The sequence below is a fragment of the Myotis brandtii genome, unplaced genomic scaffold (assembly GCF_000412655.1).
Source record: "Myotis brandtii unplaced genomic scaffold, ASM41265v1 scaffold48, whole genome shotgun sequence".
Taxonomy (NCBI): domain Eukaryota; kingdom Metazoa; phylum Chordata; class Mammalia; order Chiroptera; family Vespertilionidae; genus Myotis; species Myotis brandtii.
The window spans coordinates 6,795,376-6,815,124 of record NW_005368341.1 but is presented as its reverse complement, the minus strand read 5'-3'; the positions used below and the strand labels follow the sequence as shown (position 1 = coordinate 6,815,124).

At 38.1% G+C, this 19,749-nt stretch overlaps 1 protein-coding gene across 1 annotated transcript in view; it reads right to left on the bottom strand.

Annotated features, from left to right (window-relative positions):
* Positions 1–19,749, bottom strand: part of PEX1 (peroxisomal biogenesis factor 1) — a 45,345-nt gene that overhangs the window by 10,004 nt on the left and 15,592 nt on the right. Inside the window, exons 11-21 of the mRNA XM_005876158.2 lie at positions 18,389–18,485; positions 16,640–16,810; positions 15,040–15,194; positions 11,632–11,821; positions 11,250–11,416; positions 9,641–9,775; positions 6,405–6,469; positions 2,885–3,027; positions 2,699–2,802; positions 1,765–1,941; positions 351–581 (exon numbers count right to left, since the gene is read on the bottom strand). Coding sequence (XP_005876220.1) covers positions 351–581; positions 1,765–1,941; positions 2,699–2,802; positions 2,885–3,027; positions 6,405–6,469; positions 9,641–9,775; positions 11,250–11,416; positions 11,632–11,821; positions 15,040–15,194; positions 16,640–16,810; positions 18,389–18,485 — 1,635 coding nt within the window. The remainder of the gene's footprint in view (positions 1–350; positions 582–1,764; positions 1,942–2,698; positions 2,803–2,884; positions 3,028–6,404; positions 6,470–9,640; positions 9,776–11,249; positions 11,417–11,631; positions 11,822–15,039; positions 15,195–16,639; positions 16,811–18,388; positions 18,486–19,749) is intronic.

Here is a 19,749-nt window from a genome sequence, read left to right as displayed (position 1 = left end):
ATTTTGTGGTAAAAAATTTTTGCATTATACCAACTTTCTCATTTTCCTCAAATGCTCTATAATAATAGAATTTAGGTTTAATATAAAATGGATCTGCTACTAAAGATGTCTGAGAACCAGTAATGAAGGGAGATAAACCTGAAAGAAACCAACTGGCTACTTTGGCGCCCACTTGTTGCCAACTCTGTCTTAGTTCTTACCAAGGAATAAAAAATGACTAATTAGTGTAAGGAAAACAAGACTGTTTTACTGAAGAACCAGTCCATCAGAAAGAACATGTGGGGCTGGTTAGGAGACAAATCACTGTCCAACTTGATATCCCAACACTATACGATGACTGTACAACATACCAAATCAGAAGAGGTTCCATTCCCAAGTTCCGATTCATAAGAGCTTCCAAAGTAGAGCCGGTACATATTGAATTTTGACTCATCTGGAAGCATTTCAGACATCTCTAGAGAAACAAGAGACTGCTCTAAGCCATATTCTCCATCCCCAGCTGAATCGTCAGAGCCACTGCTGTGGTTAAGAAAAACCATTGAAGACAGACTTAGGTCACTGTCGGAACTGGAACTTCCATCCTAAAACACAAAAGGGCAACCAGTTGTAAAGATCTAAATAATACTAGTACAATTCAGAAATAAACAACACAATACTTTCTAACAGACCAGTACAAGGAAACTTGAGGTATTTTTCAAAAAAAGCTCTTATTCTTGAATGGTTCTGAAGACATAATAAAAATTAAACTATTAAAATAAAAAAAGGTAAGATGGAATTGTAGATAATGTGCCAATCACCTCCCCACCACCCTCAACTCTGTAACAAACTTGGGAGTTAGACCTCTGATTTTATTTTTATGTTTCTTTCAATTCAAAATTTTCTACTCTAAAATGACTCAACCATGTTATAGAAATCTTTACAGATACATACCTTTTCTGGTAATAAAAGGGGCAAAATGAAGAGCTTCAGTGGCTTGTTGAAATTAATAACAAAACTTAGTATCTGATTTAGGAACATCAGGCTCTGCAAGAGTCTCCAATAAAATGTAGGGAAGAGGAGTACACAAGAAAACCCTTCCTAGAAAATGTATGATAAAGCCCATAATGTAGCAGAGTTCAAATTATCTGCCATAAAAATCACTATCCGTAGAGAACAGGCTGATTTTAGGACTGGGGTACAGAAAGTACAAGATAGATGGAGAACACTCTGTTGTATTGGGAAGTAAGTTAAGTGACCAAAGAATAAGAGGACATATCAAAGGGACACAGAAGCCATCCAAAAGCAGCTCCTATTGGCCAGATCTGGGACAATGACCTTCAAAATAAATATACTTTAGTTAAAAAAAAAATAAAGTTAAAACTAAAAACTCCAATATTTTCCTCACTATATTATCTAATTCATGATATCCTATTTTAAATAATATCCTTCCACACACCAACATATTTTGCCAACAGTAAGGTAAGGTTAACACGTTAAGCGCCCAGCTTAACGTGTTTTGTCTTCCGGACGGAAAGTATAGTGTCAGTCACTGGTGACTGATAGGGTGCTTAACGTGTTAAAGAAAAAGACACTCAACTCTTTCTTCATAATTACAAACTCTCTGCAAAGCCAATATTCCAGTGAGGGAACATCTGACTAAAGGTGAATTTCTATCTAGTTTACCAAAGTTGCTAAAAAATAGGAATTTTTTTAAGATTGAGATTTTGATACTGAGCTTCTCTTATCGCTCATAAAACACCTTAGCAACGATCTCAAATAACTTACTGGGAGTCCACAGGACAGCAGCCGTCCGTGCAAGGCCTCTAGCTGGGCATTGTACAGTAAAGCTTTCAGATCAGCTCCCGTAAAAGAGTCAGTTACGGAGGCCACATGCTGCAGGTCCACATCATCCGCCAGAGGTAGAGGGCCACTGAGAACGTTTAAAATTTCAAGACGTGACACCTGAAGGGAGAAAAACTGATTTAACCAAAAAGGCAAAATTAAATATTAAACTCTGTATCTCACCATTTTTAATAAATTAACTTTACATATCTAATAAATGCACCACCAGTCTACTATTTATCCTCCTTAGAACTTTCCCCTAACAGAAGGAACAAAGGGAGGAAAATGAACAAAAACATTCTGAACTATTCAGTGTAAATCATTTCTTATTCAGACAGTGCTTATATTCTAGACGGGCAAATGTGCTGAGAAAGTGTTTCAAAAGGAAAATTAAAATAATTTAAATAGCTACATGTGACAAAGTTAGGTATTTTATACCTTTGACTATTTTTTACCTTTGGCTAGTTTATAAACTTGGGAACAAGACTTGGAACAACATAGGACTAAGAACAGTTAAAAATCATATCTTTATGTACCCTGTCATATGCTTGATTCTGTATCAGAGTCTTTTGCTGGGATAATGAAATGTGTGATCTTTAAACACAGCACATGTGGACATGCAATACTTGAGGTTTCCTTCCTTTTACCCCAACTGGCCAACACTGACGATCATACAGTTTTCACACTTGCATGGAAATGGCTGGGCCAAAGAGAAGCTTTGTATCTAATTCAGAATCTTTTCACGCTTTGAGCAAACAGTGACTACGACCTTTGCCTAAAGCTGTTCTTCTGAGGACAACTGCCATTACATGGCAGAAGTTCACAAGGAAAGAGTGTAGCATGTGTTGGGTTTGGACTCTAAATATGAAATTGTCACCTGATCAGGAGGAGGACAGTATACACATTTATCTAGTCGGCCAGGCCTAAGCAGCGCAGGGTCAATCAAGTCAGGGCGACTAGTAGCAGCCAACACATAAACACCTGGGGGGAAGAATAAAAATTATTACTAAGTCCTGGTGAGATTTTTGTTATAATAAACTATTTTGATATTTACTATTATTACCCTGTAAGCCTTCTACTCCATCCAGCTGAGTTAGCAACTGATTAACCACACGGTCTGTGACTCCTGTATTATCATGGCCTCGCCGAGGAGCAATGGATTCAAATTCATCAAAGAAAAGGATGCAGGGTTTTGCAGCCTGAGCTCTGGGAGAAACAAACAGTATTTAATAGTTTTGAATAGGGCTTCAGAGTTTGCAAGGTATTTTTATATACATACACACACATTATGTATTTATTTAAAGCCCACAACAAATCCTTGAAAGAGGCAAGGCCTATGTAATTTACTAGTTCTCAGTAAATTGGGCCTTAGCAAGGTCAAGGTGTTTGCTTATGACGCAGGCCTCCTGGCCAAGAACTAAAACCAGAGTATTATTCAATAAGTGAAATGCTTCTTTGATTCTTAATATAAGTAAACATTTTTATATGCCTTCTAGAGGCCTGGTGCATGAAATTTGTGCACTCGGGTGGGGGGAGTCCCCCAGCCCGGCCCTTGCCCTCTCACAGTCCGGGAGCCTTGGGAGATGTCTGACTGCCAGCTTAGGCCCATGGGGAGCGGGCCTAAGCCATCAGTGGGACATACTTAGTGCTGCCGCAGAGGTGGGAGAGGCTCTCACCACCACCGCTGTGCTTGCCAGCTGTGAGTCCGGCTTCTGGCTGAGCAGTGCTCCCCTGTGGGAGTGCACTGACCACCAGGGGGCAGCTCCTGCATTGAGCGTCTGCCCTCTGGAGGTCAGTGCGCATCATAGCAACCGGTTGTTCTGCTGTTCGGTCGATTTGCATATTAGCCTTTTATTATATAAGATTGGCCACCTTTATTTCTTTTGTGAAATGCCTATTCATATCTTTTTGTCCATTTAAAATTTGGCAAGCTCATTATTTTCATATTGTTTTGTAAGAACTGTATAAAATATATTTTGGTTATGTATATTACCTTTTTTCCTAATTTGAACTTTGACTTTTAATGTATTACTTGATTAACTAATTTTGTTTTAATTAAAGAGAAGAGAATATAAATTCCAGCTCTGGTAACAGGCTTGACTAGATGTCTGAAGAACTGCCCCTACTACAAAACACCTGTCATGCTGATTAAAAAACACACACCCAACCATATCTTATTAAATTAGCATGACAAGTAAAACAAATCTGAGGCCAACAACAGACTAGAATGATCTGCTCATGGAATGATTGCCAAAACTTTCCTAGAAAACCAACTGGGTCTGATATTTGATGTGTGTAAAGATTTTGAACAAGTGACTAATTTTCCCCCTACAGTTACAGGACTATTCAGATTTTGTTTCTTCTTTCCTTGATTTTGGTCCATTCTATTTTTGTCCATGTCACCCAAGTTTCAAAAGTATTGGCATAAAGTTTGTAGTATTATTTCATAATTTTCCCTTTTACATTTCTCATATCTTTAGTCATGTCCCTTTTTTGTCCCTAATATTGTTGATTCATACTCACTTTCTTCTTGATCAATCTTGTTAACGATCGATCAATTGTACCAGGCTTTCAAAAAATATTTGGGTTTGTGAACTTCTCTACTGAATTGTTTTCTATTTAATTAATTTTTGCTCTTAAGTTTATTATTTCCTTTTATTTTTAGTTTATGCCCATACTTTCCTAATTTCATGAGATGGATATCTACTGATCAACTTTAACCTTTTTTCCCCCCTCTAAGAATTTAAGGCTATACATTATCCTTGAAATAAGTTGTGCAGCATCTGATAATTTTAATAGAATTTTCATTATTTTTTAAAATATATTTTTTTTATTGATTTCAGAGAGGAAGGGAGAGGGAGAGAAAGATAGAAACATCAATGATGACAGAGAATCATTGATCAGTTGCCTCCTGCATGCCCCCCACTGGGGATCGCGCCTGCAACCCAGGCATGTGCCCCTGACTGGAATCGAACAGGGACCTTTCAGTCCGCAGGCCAACGCTCTATTCACTAAGCCAAACCAGCTAGGGCTAGAATTTTCATTATTTAATAGTGCCAAGTATTTTCCATTATGATCTCCTTGTTAACCCATGAGTTATTTAGAAGAGTTTTGTTTTTTTTTAATATCTAAATGTATGGAAGGGGATTATTCTTTTGTCATTTATTTTGTGTTTTCAGAAAATAGTCTGTGAGATACTGTTTCTTTGAAACTTACTGTAATTGCTATATATGGCCTGGCACATAGCCAATTTTCAAATATGTTCTAGGTGTGCTTGAAAAGAATACATCTTCTCCAGTTGTTGGGTACATGTTCTAAATATGTTTAGAGCAATCTTGCTGAATATGTTGTTTAAATCTTCTAAATTTTTACTATTTTAAACCTCAATCTAACTAATTACGGAAACCTATGTTAAAATATTTTCCTATGAAGGCAGATTTGTCAATTTCTCCTTGCAATTCTGTCAATTTTTGTCTTAAATATTTTGAAGCTATAATATTAGATACAAACAATAGAACTGTACTGTCTTCCTGGTAAATTGACCCTTTTGTCAATATGGTGACTATCTTTATCTATAACAATGCTTTCCTGGTAATGTTCCATTTCTAAAATTGGGTGGTGGATATACAAGAATTCATATTGTTATTATTATTCAAAATGTATATGTACATTACATATATTCTCCTAATTGCTTATTTTATATACAATTTTAGAAGAATGAAGTAAAGTAGCTTTTTAATTTGAAAACTCCCTAGAATCTAATCACATTTAAATAATTATTTTGATTCTTAAATATTAGCTTTTTATTCATATGTATCTATATATATATAAAAGCCTAACGACCGTTCGGACCGGTAGCTATGACGCACACTGACCACCAGGGGGCAGACACTCAACGCACAGGCATGGAAACATGGAACAGACTGATGAATCTCAGAGGGAAGGGGAGAGGGGGGAGGGTGGGAAGAGATTAACCAAAGATCTTATATGCATATACTAGAGGCCTGGTGCATGGATTCGTGCACCGGTGGGGGCCCTCAGCCTGGCCTGTGGGGATTGGGCCAAAACTGGCAGTCTAACATCCCCCGAGGGGTCCAGGATTCCAAGCGGGCATAGGCCAAGCTGAGGGACCCCACCGGTGCACCAATCCATGCACCGGGCCTCTAGTTTTTATATAAATGCAGTAACAGTTATACCCTTAATTAAGTTGGCCACACGGAATCTTACATTAAAAAGATAAAGTACAGCAACTATGTGGTTCATATAAGGATTTACTTTGAGATTCCTTTGAATAACCACTTATGTATGATTCCACTTTCAGCATTTCAGGAATATTTCTTTTGTAAACATAAAACCAAATAATTTACCAAACTTAACATTGAAAATGTTTTATATTTAAGTGGTATCTGGTGAAACAATCTTTGTTTTCTAGATTATTAATAATCCACATAAATCACAGCTTTCAAATATCAGTTCTGAAAACACACACACACACACACACACACAAAGCAATTGAAGACCAGAAAGCATTGACTAATAAATAATAGAGTGAGTTACTTAAAAAACACTCATAGTGAACCAACCTAGTAAAAATATCCCGAACAGCTTGCTCACTTGCTCCAATATATTTGCTGAGTAACTCTGGCCCCTATTAGATAAAATAAAATAAAATTAGAATTACGATAAAATTGTTTAAAAACAATATATAATTTTTGTTTATGACTATGGCTAAATGCAGTCATAGAAAATTTTTAATATGATTAAATAAGTGTCTCTTAAACCCATTTAAAAATTATGTGGCTAGAATAAATATCATACCACAAGTTCTACACTTGGTGTTTCCTCTGCCTAGACACTTGTCCCCAGATAGTCTCATGGCCCATTCATTGCTTCATTTCATTTAGATCTATGACAAAATGCCACATTCTCAGAAAAGCCTTACCCAACAACCCCATTTTGACCCACTCTAATGACTGCACGTCTTTATCCTGCTTGTCTTCCCAAGTAGCATCTACCACCACCTGGCAGTATATTATATACTGAATGTGTCTGTTTATTGTCTTTCACCATTAATAGAATGTAAACTCCAAAAAGGCAGTTTTATTTGGCACTGAATCCCCAGTGCCAAAACAATGCCTGCCACATAGTACTAAATAGTTATTTATTTAGTCAAGTAATGAATGGTTTGCAAGGGGAAAATGTTCTATTTCAAATCTTTGGAGACTCCAAAAAATATGTAATGAGATGAATTACTTAAATCGGCATCTTGAATTACTGAGACCAGTTTATTTGTACACAGTTGGAGACTATATCATCCAAAACAAACTTTACTACATATAACAAAATCAATAAGGAGGCCCTGGCCAGTGTGGTTCAGTTGGTTGAACATCATCCTGTGCACCAAGGGGTCTCTGGTTCAATTTCCAGTCATGCCCAGGTTGTGGGTTCGTCCAACGGGAGGCAACCGAATGCTGTTTCTCTCTCTCTTTCTTTCTCTCTCTCTCTCTCTCTCTCTCTCTCTCTCTCTCTCTCTCTCAAATGTCTTTAACAACGACAAAACAATAGTGAGGATAGTCTTTTAAATTGGGATCTTTAAGGAAAAAAAAGCACACACCTGAATAGGTCCTAAAGTGATCTCCAGTGAAAGATCATTACCTCGAAAAGACCAAACACTGATCAGGATATGTGACCAAAATAAGGAACATCTAGCTCGCCGGTGTGGTTGAGTGTCAACCCCTAAACTGGGAGGTCATGGCTCAATTCCTGGTCAGGGCACATGCTCAGGTTGTGGGCTAGATCCCCAGTGGGGGGTGTGCAGGAGGCAGCAGATCAATGATTCTCTCTCATCATTGATGCTTTTCTTTCTCTCTCCCCCCTCCCTTCCTCTCTCTGAAATCAATAAAAACATATAAAATAAAAAAAGAACATCAAATATGAAGCCATCTAGATACCTATTAATGTAGTATTTAATTAGATTTCCTTAATATAATCAGAGAACTATAGAGGATGGAACAAGAAATAACTAAGGTAAATAGTAGGGACAAGACAACAAATTCGTGTCAGTGAAAGGCCTCTGTCTTTGATACGTGCCTTGAAGGACTGACCCTGGTCCACCCAGAGAGATTAGCTCTCTACTGAAACCTTTCCACATAGAACTCACCCCAAATTGTGTTTTGAAGATCTACTGAAGGCATAAGATGTCCTCCCTAAATTCTAAAATTCAACAATATTCACAAGCTTTACTCTTAAAATTATGTTTTTTAAAACCAGTGAAACTACATTCCAGTAACAAGGAAAAAAGATAAACAAGGTCACAGTTATTCCAGAAAAAAAGATAGGTAAATTTAAACGTTACAGTGTTTCTCCATTATTGCCAGAATACTCATGTAACCAGCTCACAAAAAAATCATGTGATAAAAGAAAGGTAGGCATAAGTCAATTGCGAAATACTAAACTGGCTTTCAGTTTATAAATCAATTTTGAATAAGGTTAAAATATATGATTCCTCTGCCTGAAACCTAATCACTCTTGATAAACTAATACTGCTGGTTGCTGAAACTGTACAACTAAGATATCAGAACCCAGACTAGTGGACTATGAGACATGCTGGCATGTCCCTTCATTACCACACTCACCTTGTATCTGAAAAAACTCAGACCTAGTGTGACACAAGTGAAGATGAAATAGCCATCAGTAAGAGAACCACAAACCCAGCTTCCTGCCTCACTGTGGTCTCCAGTCCTTGTCTTTTAGGCTTTCTTCTCCCTTCAAATATAGTGTGCTCTTTGATTTGACTATTTGTGCATAATTCCATTTATAAAGCATGAAGATTTGCCTTAAGAGCATAAGCCCTACAAAAGACAGGTGGCTCATTATTCAATTTGCTCACAGCTTTAATAAATGGATCACTGCTCCTACTAGCTTCCCAAATATCAGACTAACCCACAATCATAAAAAATAATGGTGCTCTGGCTGGTGTAGCTCGGTTGGAGCGTCGTCTCGTACGCAAAAAGATGGCAGGTTCAATTCTCCATCAGGGCACATACCCAGATTGTGGGTTTGGTCCCCAGTTGGGGCACATTCAACCGATAAATGTTTCTCTCTCACATTGGTATTTCTCTCCCTCTCCCTCTCTACCTTCCCCTTCCAGTCTCTAAAAGTCAATTAAAAAAAAAAAAAAGAAACCTAAATGGTGGTGGCGAGAATGTGGAGAAAGAAGCACCCTCATACACTACTGGTGAGAATGTAAAATGCTGGAATCATTGTGAAAAACAGTTTGGCGATTCCTCAAAAAGTTACACATAGAATTAAAATATCACCCAGCAATTACACTCCAAGGTATATAGATTCAAGAGAAATAAAAGCATGTCCACACAGAAATTTGTACACAATTTATAGCAGTATTATTCATAATAGCCAAAAGATGGAAACAACCCAACTGTCCAGTGATGAACAGATAAACTGTGGCATATCCATACAATGGAATATTATTCAGGCATAAAAAGGACTAGAGTACATGCTACACCTTGGATGACCCTTGAAAACATTATGCTAAGCGAAAGAAGCTAGACACAACAGGTGGGACACAGTTCATGATTCCTTTTATATGACATGTCCAGAAAAGGCAAATCCATAGAGACAGAAAGCAGATTACTGGTTGCCAGGGAAAGGAGGGAATAGGGAAAGGGATGAAAAAGTTTTGAAACTGGAGAGCATTGTGACTGCATTAAATGCCACTAAATTATACACTTTAAAATAGTTAATTACATATTACATAAATTTTACCTCAATAAAAAGAAAAGACAAATGCAAAACATACCTTGACACTAATAAAATTCATTCCACTCTCTCGTGCAATTACCCCAGCTAGTAAGGTTTTTCCTGTTCCAGGAGGGCCATACAACAGTACTCCTGTTCTCTGTCGTATGGGCAAGTTTGCAAATAATTCTGGGTACTGAAAAATACAAAAATATGACAGCTCAGATCTAACCAATGACTAAGCAGCAGCCAAAGATCAATGTATACAATAAGTATTCAGATGGGGATAATTGCCACCTTTATTAACAGAACAATGATAGAAAATAAAATTACCACTCAAAATAATAAACTCCTTAGATTTTTCCCCCAATTAGATCATGGAACACATTCTACACAAAGTGCATGTAGCTGCATAGAATTTCTTTCCATTTTTTTCTGTGTGCGTTTTTTTTAATACTATAAAAGTACTACAGCCCTAGCCAGTTTTGCTCAGTGGACAGAGCGTTGGCCCTGGGACCAAAGGGTCCCCAGTTTGAATCTGGTCAAGGGCACATACCCAGCTTGTGGGCTCAATCCCTGGCCCTGGCAGGGGCACGAGTGGGAGGCAACCAATCAATATGTCTCTCTCACAAATCAATGGAAAAATATCCTTAAATGAGGATTAAAAGAAAAAAGTACTACATTAAGAAAATAAAAACCAGTCTTTTAATAAGTATACTGCCTTCCACTTACATGGTTCATGGGCAAGTTCTGACAGCTATGCAAATTCAAAGAAAGAGAAGAAATAATGGAAAGGCTTGGGTAAGGATAATAGACAGTAAAATTTCCCATTTGGTTACATTAACTGAGGTCCTTACCCATTTCTCTCCTCTTTGCCTAGGTCCCTGGTCTCATGCAATGATGCTTCTCTTCAGGTTTCCAATTCAAACACACTGACCCCTAGTCACTACCTTGTGATCTGAAGAACAATATACATTTGCCCCTATATTCTGCCATCTGCTTGGTCTATGCTGCCTGATCACTCTGCCTTTCCAGGACTGACACCCAGAGTCTGGAAATGTGGCTTCATCCATCAGTTCTGTGGCCTAGATGACTCTCCACCTCCCAGTTATTCCTACCTATTTCTGTTCAAATCCCAGCTGACAGTTCATTTTGCTTTAGTACAACCTGAATGAGTCACACAAAACATAAGAATTATGAAATTCACATCAAAATGTATTTAATGTGCCCTACCAGGTTTGGCTCAGTGCATAGAGCATCGGCCTGCAGACTGAAAGGTCCCAGGTTCAATTCCGATCAAGGAAGGGCACATGCCCAGTTTGCGGGCTCAATCCCCAGTGGGGGGTGTGCAGGAGGCAGCCAATCAATGATTCTCTCTCATCACTGATGTTTCTCTCTCTCTCCCTTCCTCTCTAAAATCAATTAAAAAATATATTTTTTTAAAAAGTATTTAATGTAAATACCACCCCCACTTTCTTTATAATCTTCTTATGGGCAAGGAGTACATCTGATATTTAAAAAGTCTGTTAGCGTACCAAAAAATAGTGCTGGACATTTCTTTGGTTACTAAGAAAATACTTGTTGAATCAAACTGAGAATGGGCAGGCCAACACATAAAGCCAGTGACTCAGTGGATCTCTAGGAGTAAGTACTTGATTTTTTAAAAGTACCTTGGCTGGTAACTGGATAGTATCCATAAGGATCTGCCGAACTTCATGTAATCCACCAATCTTATCCCAGCCCAGGTCCTGAGGTTTATGCAGGTTGACGTTTCGCAGAGATGCAGGAACAAATCCTTGGAGAGCCTTTTGGAAGTCCAGTGTTGTTAAAAGCAATTCTGTTTAAAAATAAACAAAACTTCTTTTGGTAGTCATATCTACGTATGAATTTTCAAAAGATGCCATCTACTTAGCTGACAATGCCAATCTTCTACTCAACCAACTACATATTTGAATACTAAAATGGAATATATTTAATTCGTGCCTTACTACAATTACATTTCTCCACCATGGAATGAAGATTTTAAATTTTGGTTTTAATGGTAAAACATACCTTCCCTGGTGGATATACTCTGATGAGAGAGATGAGAGTGTATGGCTCGATCCACGAGCACTGTAAAATCTCTGGCCACAAACCCTTCAGTTTCTTTAGCTATACGTTGCAGGTCAAGGTCAGTGAACTTGTTTATATCACAGTCCAGTTTATTTTTTATTACATTATGCAGAATTTCACATCTTTGTTCCTAAAGAAAAAACAAAATTCAAATTTCTAATTTTTGCTCAGCTGTAAATTTTAGTACATATGCTTTGAGAACTATCAGGTTGGCGTAATCTACCGTGACAGAAAGCAGACTGGTGATTGTCTGCAGATGGAGTGGGGGAGGGATGGACTGCAAAGGGGCACTAGGAAACTTCTGGGAGTGATGGAAATGTTTGCTACCCTAATTGTGGTGATGGTGCCATGGTATATACACATGTTGAAAGTGATCCAATTTGCCTTGGCCCATGTTTCTAAGTGGTTAGAGCATTGCCCCATGCACTGAAGGGTCTTGGGTTTGATCCCAGTCAAGGGCACATATCTGGGTTGCAGGTTTGATCGCTGACCCAGGCCAAGGTGCATGCAGGGGGCAACCAATAGATGTGTCTTTCTCACATCCATGTTTCTCTCTCCCTCTCTCCTTCCCTCCCTCCCTCCCTCCTCTTCTCTCTAAAAATCAATGGGAAAAAATATCCTCAGGTGAGGATTAACGACAACCAAAGAAAGTGAGCAAACTGTACATTTTAAATAATGAGTTTGTCTTCTTCAATTATACCTCAGTAAGTTATAAAAAAAATTGATAAATAATTGCTATTTCTTTCTTCATTAAGAAAAGCCTTTTTTAGTAAAATCTGGTTTCTTTCAGAGTGTTTTTTTGTTCCTATAAAACTTATTTTTAAAAACATGTTCAATGGCCAAAACCACTATCATTTTGTTATACTTAATAACAGGTATAATAATTTTATTCTTTTTTTAAGATATGTATTTATTGATTTTAGAAAGAGAAGAAGGGAGAGGGAAGAGAGACAGAAAAACATCAATATGAGAGAGGAACATGGATCAACTGCCTCCCATACCCACCCCAATCCATACCTCGACCAGGGATGGAACCCGAAACCTGGGCAGGTGCCCTGACTGGAAATTGAACCGGCAACCTTTTGGTGCATGGGGCAATGCTCCAACCAACTGAGCAGGTCAATACCTTTATTCTTCAATAACAGTTAGTTAGCACAGGGGTGTTGAGCATTTAGGGTAGATGCTAGGTAAGGATTTTAAATAAGTTAAAATGTGCTTGCCAGTCCCAGATGAGCTATCACCACATAAACCATCATGAACTTGAGTCCCCAAAGGGGACGATGTGCCTTATGTGCTTGTGAAATCATGATTTATAATATGAAATATATATTTGGTTTTTGTCCTCATTTCTGGCACCGATTTCCTAAAACTCTTTGAATTTCCTAAGTGATGAGAGTGATAAAGGTGTCCTGACATTCACAACAAACCCCTTTCAATCACATCTGAGTTTATGTTAATGAGGTGACTTTGGGAAAGCACCTAAGATGGGGGCTGGTTGGCAGGGGAACCAACTGTAATTAGAGAGTTGAAACCTCCCGACTTCCCAGGAAGGGAGTGGGGCTGGAGGCTGAATTAACTGCCCATGGCCAATGATTTAATCAATCATGCCAATATTTTATGAAGCCTCCATAAAAATCCAAAGGAGCAGGTTCAGAGAGCTTCTAACTTGGTGAACCAGACACTTCCATGTGCCAAAGTGCTGGGCCCCAAGCTCCATGGGACAGAAACTCTTTTGTGAGGACAGGACCTCACCCTATGTATCTTTTCATCTAGGTGTTGATTCATATCCTTCAACATCCTCTGTAATAAACCAGTAGTCTAGTGAGTAAACTAGTATCCTAAATTGTGTGAGCTGATCTAACAAATTAATCGAACCCAAGGAGGGGGCTGTGGGAATCCCTGATTTATGCAAAGTGCAGGGTCTGAGTATTTAGGGTAGATGCTAGGACTTGAAATTGGACTGGACTTAAAATCAGCATCTGAAGTGGAGGGCTGTCTGTGATAGTGTCAGAATTGAGTTGAATTGTAGGACTCCCGGCTGGTGTCCAAGAATTTGCTTAGTGGTGTGAGGAAAAGACCCACACATTGGAACTGGATGCTGAAATCAGTGAATATAAAATATTAGTGCTGTTAAAAAAAACAAAAAACAGTTTGCCTGGCCAATGTGGCTCAGTGATTGAGTGTCAACTCATACACCAAGAGATCACAGGTTGGATTTCTGGTCAGGACACATGTCCAGGTTGTGGGCTTGATTCCCAGTAGGGGGTGTACAGAAGGCAACCGATCAATGTTCCCCTCTCATTGATGTTTCTATCGCTACCTCCTCCTTTCTCTCTCTCTAAAAAATCAATAAAGCATATTTTTTAAAAGTTTAATCAAATTTTTAAAAGATATCTATTTGCATTCTATTGCCCTTATTCATTAAGAAAAAATGCTTGAAAAAGCAATTATGTGAGGTGTTGGATGTGTTAAGATGATTGTGGTAAATATTTCACAATGTGTATCAAATCATGTTGTACACTTTAAATATATGCAATTTTGTCAAATTGTATGTCAATAAAGCTGAAAAATCCCAATTTCCATGATGTATTTACACATTCCACCAAAAAACTGAAGCAGTTCAGAATTTTTAGGTTGTTTCTTTTAAATGGAATAAAAAAAAACTAGTTTTAAAAAAAGAAGAAATGCTGTTTTCAAAAAAGCCATTTCCTCAGAAAGTACATAGTAATATTTCAGGCAGTTATACATGAAAATTGTTTCTAAGCACAATATGCACCAAATGTCACCTTTTAAAATATTCTTAAATATTTTTTTCTAGCCGAAACCGGTTTGGCTCAGTGGATAGAGCGTCGGCCTGCGGACTCAGGGGTCCCAGGTTCGATTCCGGTCAAGGGCATGTACCTGGGTTGCGGGCACATCCCCAGTGGGAGATGTGCAGGAGGCAGCTGATCGGTGTTTCTCTCTCATCGATGTTTCTGGCTCTCTATCTCTCTCCCTTCCTCTCTGTAAAAAATCAATAAAATATTAAAAAAAAATACATATATTTTTTTCTATTTGACGAGCGAGAGAGAGAGAGAGAGAGAGAGAGAGAGAGAGAAAGAGACACTGATTTCTTGTTCCACCTATTTATGAATTCATTGGTTGCTTCTTCCATGTGCCCTGACTGAGGATTAAACCTGCAACCTTGGTGTATTGGGACGATGCCCTAACCAACTGAGCTACCCGGCCAGGGTCTAAAATATTCTTAAGATCACTAACATAAGCATACGTTTAGAGCCATAAATCAATAAAATTGAAACAATTTACATAAAGGATATACTTCAACAATTTTCACAAGCAGTATGTTACCTGATCAGGAGGATGAATATGCTGGACACACTGAAATACGTGAATTCCTTGAGGAGAAACAAGTGAAGGATGTAGGGAATGTTGAGACTGGCTTGTGGCAATCAGTGCAACCAAACTTCCCATGGAAATAAACTCTTTCAAAATATTGTTCAAAGCTAGAATCAAGCAATACAGTGTAAAAGCTTAGTAAATCTAAACACAGAAATTTTAAATGAAAAATAATGATAATCTAAAGTCATGCTCTAAGGTGGAATATGAATGGTTAGTCTCCTTCATATTTTTTAAAAATTAAATCTTCTATTCATTCAATGCACTCATTTATCTATTAAGGACCTAAAATTTTTGACCTGGCTCTAAACAAGCAGACATAGGAGGCACTGAATGCTCAGAAAAATGCCTAGTGAAGTTCCTTACTTCTGGATCGATACAGTAAATGAAAAGGAGTCTCTGAAATAAATATTATGGAAGGGTAATAACTTTCCACATTGTGTTCTGTAATAAAGCAAAATATAGCTCAATGAGTTCCTGAACAATCGCTTTCCACCCCAGGACTTGCAGGTCTGGATGGTTATCGACACTGAACCAGGTATTAGTAATGTGTATCTGAGTCCTGACCTAGGAATTTGCAGCATTCCCTTAAACACCATCCTTACAAGCCTTGCAAATGCTACAGGATACAAATGTGAGATTAACACGGTTTATAATAACTCAAGCCACTGTGTTGCATTTTGTATCTATTTTAGCTCTTGAGAACCTTGAGGCAGCTGAATGCTGCCAAATCCTCTACCCAGTGCCCCTGCCCCCAGTCCTCTCCTTGAATTCTAAGCTCCAGCCATGGGTTATTCCCTAACATACCATGATTCTTGTACCCGTGCTTTTCCGGTGGACCACACTTTCTTTGGTTCGTATTAGCATGAAGCTACTTCATGCTAATTTCTACTCCCCCATCAAAACTCATCTCAGTTATCAACTCCTCCAAGAAGCCTTCCCTGTCAAGTCCTTACCCTCATACGACCCCCAATTTGGGGTATGTGTTCCTATAGTGCCCTGTAATACTCCAAGCAGAGCATACCGCCCACCTCCTCGTTGGGTCACCCTGGTCAAATTACCTATTCTTTGAATATCTCTTTACCCACCTGTAAAACCAGAATATCTGCATGTAGAGTACAAAGCAATCTGTAGCCCAGAAAGGGCACTCATCACATGGCAGCTACCATTACTTTTATCAGTATTCTAAATTAAAATTGTCTGTTTACTTTTCTCTCTTCTCCCAGACTTTGAAAATAAAGACTGCACAAGCAATAGACAAACATTTGTCAAATGAACAAAGCAAGAGTAAATCTGTACAATTAAGCAATTTCTTATCAGTACAGGAGAATGAAAAGGCCCCAAAGCCTGATCATGAAGTTGCAGAATTTCCACACTGCTCTTATTCTACAGATTTTTGCTAATACAGACCAAGTGTAGAATGCTTTCAGAAGCTCGATACTTAACAGCATATATTCTTTTCTCTGAAGAGAGCAGATTTGCCATTAAGACTAAAAATGCTGCCTGATGAAAGAAAAGGGCCTGAAGCCAGGGATGGGTGTGTTGCCATTACCATGCGCCAGCCGCTGGCTCTGCACCACCTCAGGACCCCGCTCGTGCTCCGGTGCAGCAGGCAGGCCAACAATGAGATCCAGGTCGTCCAGCAGAACAACAGAAGGCTGCCTCCAGGCAGCCTCTGAGAAAGCCGCCTCTAGGGTTTTTTGTATGTTTTCAAGCCTTTTTCCTTAAGACAAAAGATATCAAGTGGTTAATGTTATTTCAGGGCTGGGAAAGTTCAGGCTACCATTTTGAAAGCATTAGAAAAGCTCAATATTAACTATTAAAATTTGATCCATATTTTGTTAATATACCAATTTTTAAAATTTGTTAATCATTGATATGGTTTAATTAATACAGCGTCAAAGGACGAAGGAATTTTATAAAACTGAAAAAAAGGAATATGCTACTATAATTTCTGAATGTATGTATTTATACCTCACCTCATTCCATATGGAATTTCAGGTGGCTTACAACAAAATAGTAAAATAAAGGCAGATTGTGGGAAAATGTAAATGAGAACAGGGGATCAGGATTTAGATTAAAATCAAACACAAATGATCCTAGAATTGCTGTATATGAAGAATAAATTTGGCTTTAAAGTTCCTGGTGAATTATAAAGTCTTAATTTTCAAAGAATGGAAAACATACCAAATCATAAACCAATGTAGGGAGTTATTTAGCTGTAAAACAAAATTTTCACATGAGGCTTCAAACAGGACTGGGAGATGGGGAATCTCTCCAAAATGACCTTTACAGCATATGGAATAATGGGTTTTGCAAGCTATTTCTACTTTCTTACCATATACTAGATAAAAAAAACAACAACCTGAAATTAAACCATGAGTTGGAACTATATGATAGAGGTAGCCAAGCGGGGGGGGGGAATAACTACTCAAAGTAAAATCTTTCCAATTGTTTAAAAAAATTGAATAGATAATAATGTCAATGTTAAAGACTTTTAAAAGTACAGAAGTGCAGCCCTAGCTGGTTTGGCTCACTGGATAGAGTGTTGACCTGCGGACCAAGGGTCCTGGATTCCATTTCGGTCAAAGGCACGTGCCTTGGCTGCAGGCTCCTCCGCAGCTGGGGCCCTGGTTGGGGCTTGTGCAGGAGGCAACCAATCAATGTGTTTCTCTCACATTGATATTTCTCTCTATTTCCCTCTCTTCCTCTCTTTCTAAAAAAACAATGGAAAAATAGCCTCAGGTGAGGATTCATAGAAGTACAGAAGTGCATTTGTTAAATTGTAATTCACTTCGCTGTCCACTTCTACTCACCTTCCCTCCTGAGGCAACCACTCTGCCAGTTTCCCATAACAATTCAGGGATAATTTATACCCTTTAGAGCAGGGGTGGGGAATAGAATCATTTGGTCTGGTCCTGCTAATGAACTAGGGGTGAGTTAATTAAATGTCTGACCAAATATAGCATGCTAATTTTTAAGTTGATAATTTTGTATGGTCCTCAAATTATGTGATAAATATCCAAATAGCTTTTGGCAGTAAAAAGGTTCGCCACCCCTGCTTTAGAGTATATTCTGAATACTAACTTTCTCAGAGTGGCATTTTCAGGAATACAGTCTACAAAGAGTTTTGGTTAGAAAAAAAATGGCCTCCATTCATATGGAAAGTTTAATATTTTTTATTAAATAAATTAGAAAGCCAACCAAAGATTTAAATTTTTAAGGAATTTAAGATTAGATATTTGTATTTATTACAATAACAGCATTTAAATAATCTGCTTTTCTACGTGGATGGTCATACCTCGTAAAACCTTACAGTCAACCATCTCCACATGAGCGTCCAGTGTGTCAAATGCTTCCTTACAGAGCGCTTTGGCTAGAGTTGACTTTCCACTCCCCTACAAAATAATTAACTCATAAGCAATCGCAATATAGTCAGTCACAGAAATAGCCCCTGTCACTGTGGCAACCACAAAAATTAAGCCTCATCAATCAAGTACACACTATTATATGACAATATAGCTAAATAAAGCTGGGGAGGCGGGTGACCCACATCCCTGAAACTCTAGGATCACTTTACGGTGAGTGACATGTAACAAGTAACAGGAAGGAGAGAGCACCTGGATTCATGAACTTGTAAGAGAGCACTGCAGGATAAGTGGGAAAAACTATTTCCTAAATACTCAAGTCTAGCAAAGAGAACACATTATATTCTACAAAGAAACCAGGAGGTTCCAGCTTCCTACCCTTAATAGCAGGATTCAAGTATTCTATAACCATACTAAAGGTAAACCCATGACAACACAATAGCAGGAATATAAACCCACTAAAAGGGGCACTTCCCCACCCCAACTCCAACCTCAATTTGTACTAATACTAAAAATAATAAATTGCTTTGAAAAAAAGAGTATACACCAATTTAGCTGCAGTGTGAGATATGCAGCGGCTACTAAAGCAGGGCTTTTTTATAAAGCTTACAGGAACTGTATGTATGCATCCTATGTCATTATAGTGCCTACATGGCAAATAAACATCTAAGTTGGTTTTTACAATTTGTTAGTTAAAAAAATTACTAATATGTAAATCTTTTCTCTTTAAAAACAGGTAATGCTTCATTATTTATTAATAGGAGGAAATAATATGAACATTCAACAATTATTTTAGATAAATAAAACTTATTCCTATTTAATTTCAATTATTTTTAATGAAAAATATTACCTACTTCTCTTATTATCTTAAATAAACTGTAACTTTAATTCAGTTTTTTGATACAGCGTAACTTGACTAATTAGGGTACAATGAAGCCCGCAGAGACTATTAAGGTGGGTAGAACAGTTTACTTTTCACATGAGGTAACTCCAGATTATATAGGGTTTTGATCCAATGTGCACTTTTTTCCTAAGTAAAAATTTAACTTTTTCCTGATTATGAAATGATTTTTAGAACATACATCTACACTAATAAAAGAGAAACATGGTAATTAGCGTACGACCGCTACCCTTCCCATTGGCTAATCAGCATATCCTTATGCAAATTAACTGTCAGCCAAGATGGCGGCCAGCAGCCATGCACTGAAGCGAACAGGGAGGCTTGCTTGCTCCAGTGACAGCGAACTCTGTGTTCCCTGCCTGCCGCTGCTGGCCTCTCAGCTGCAACTCTAAG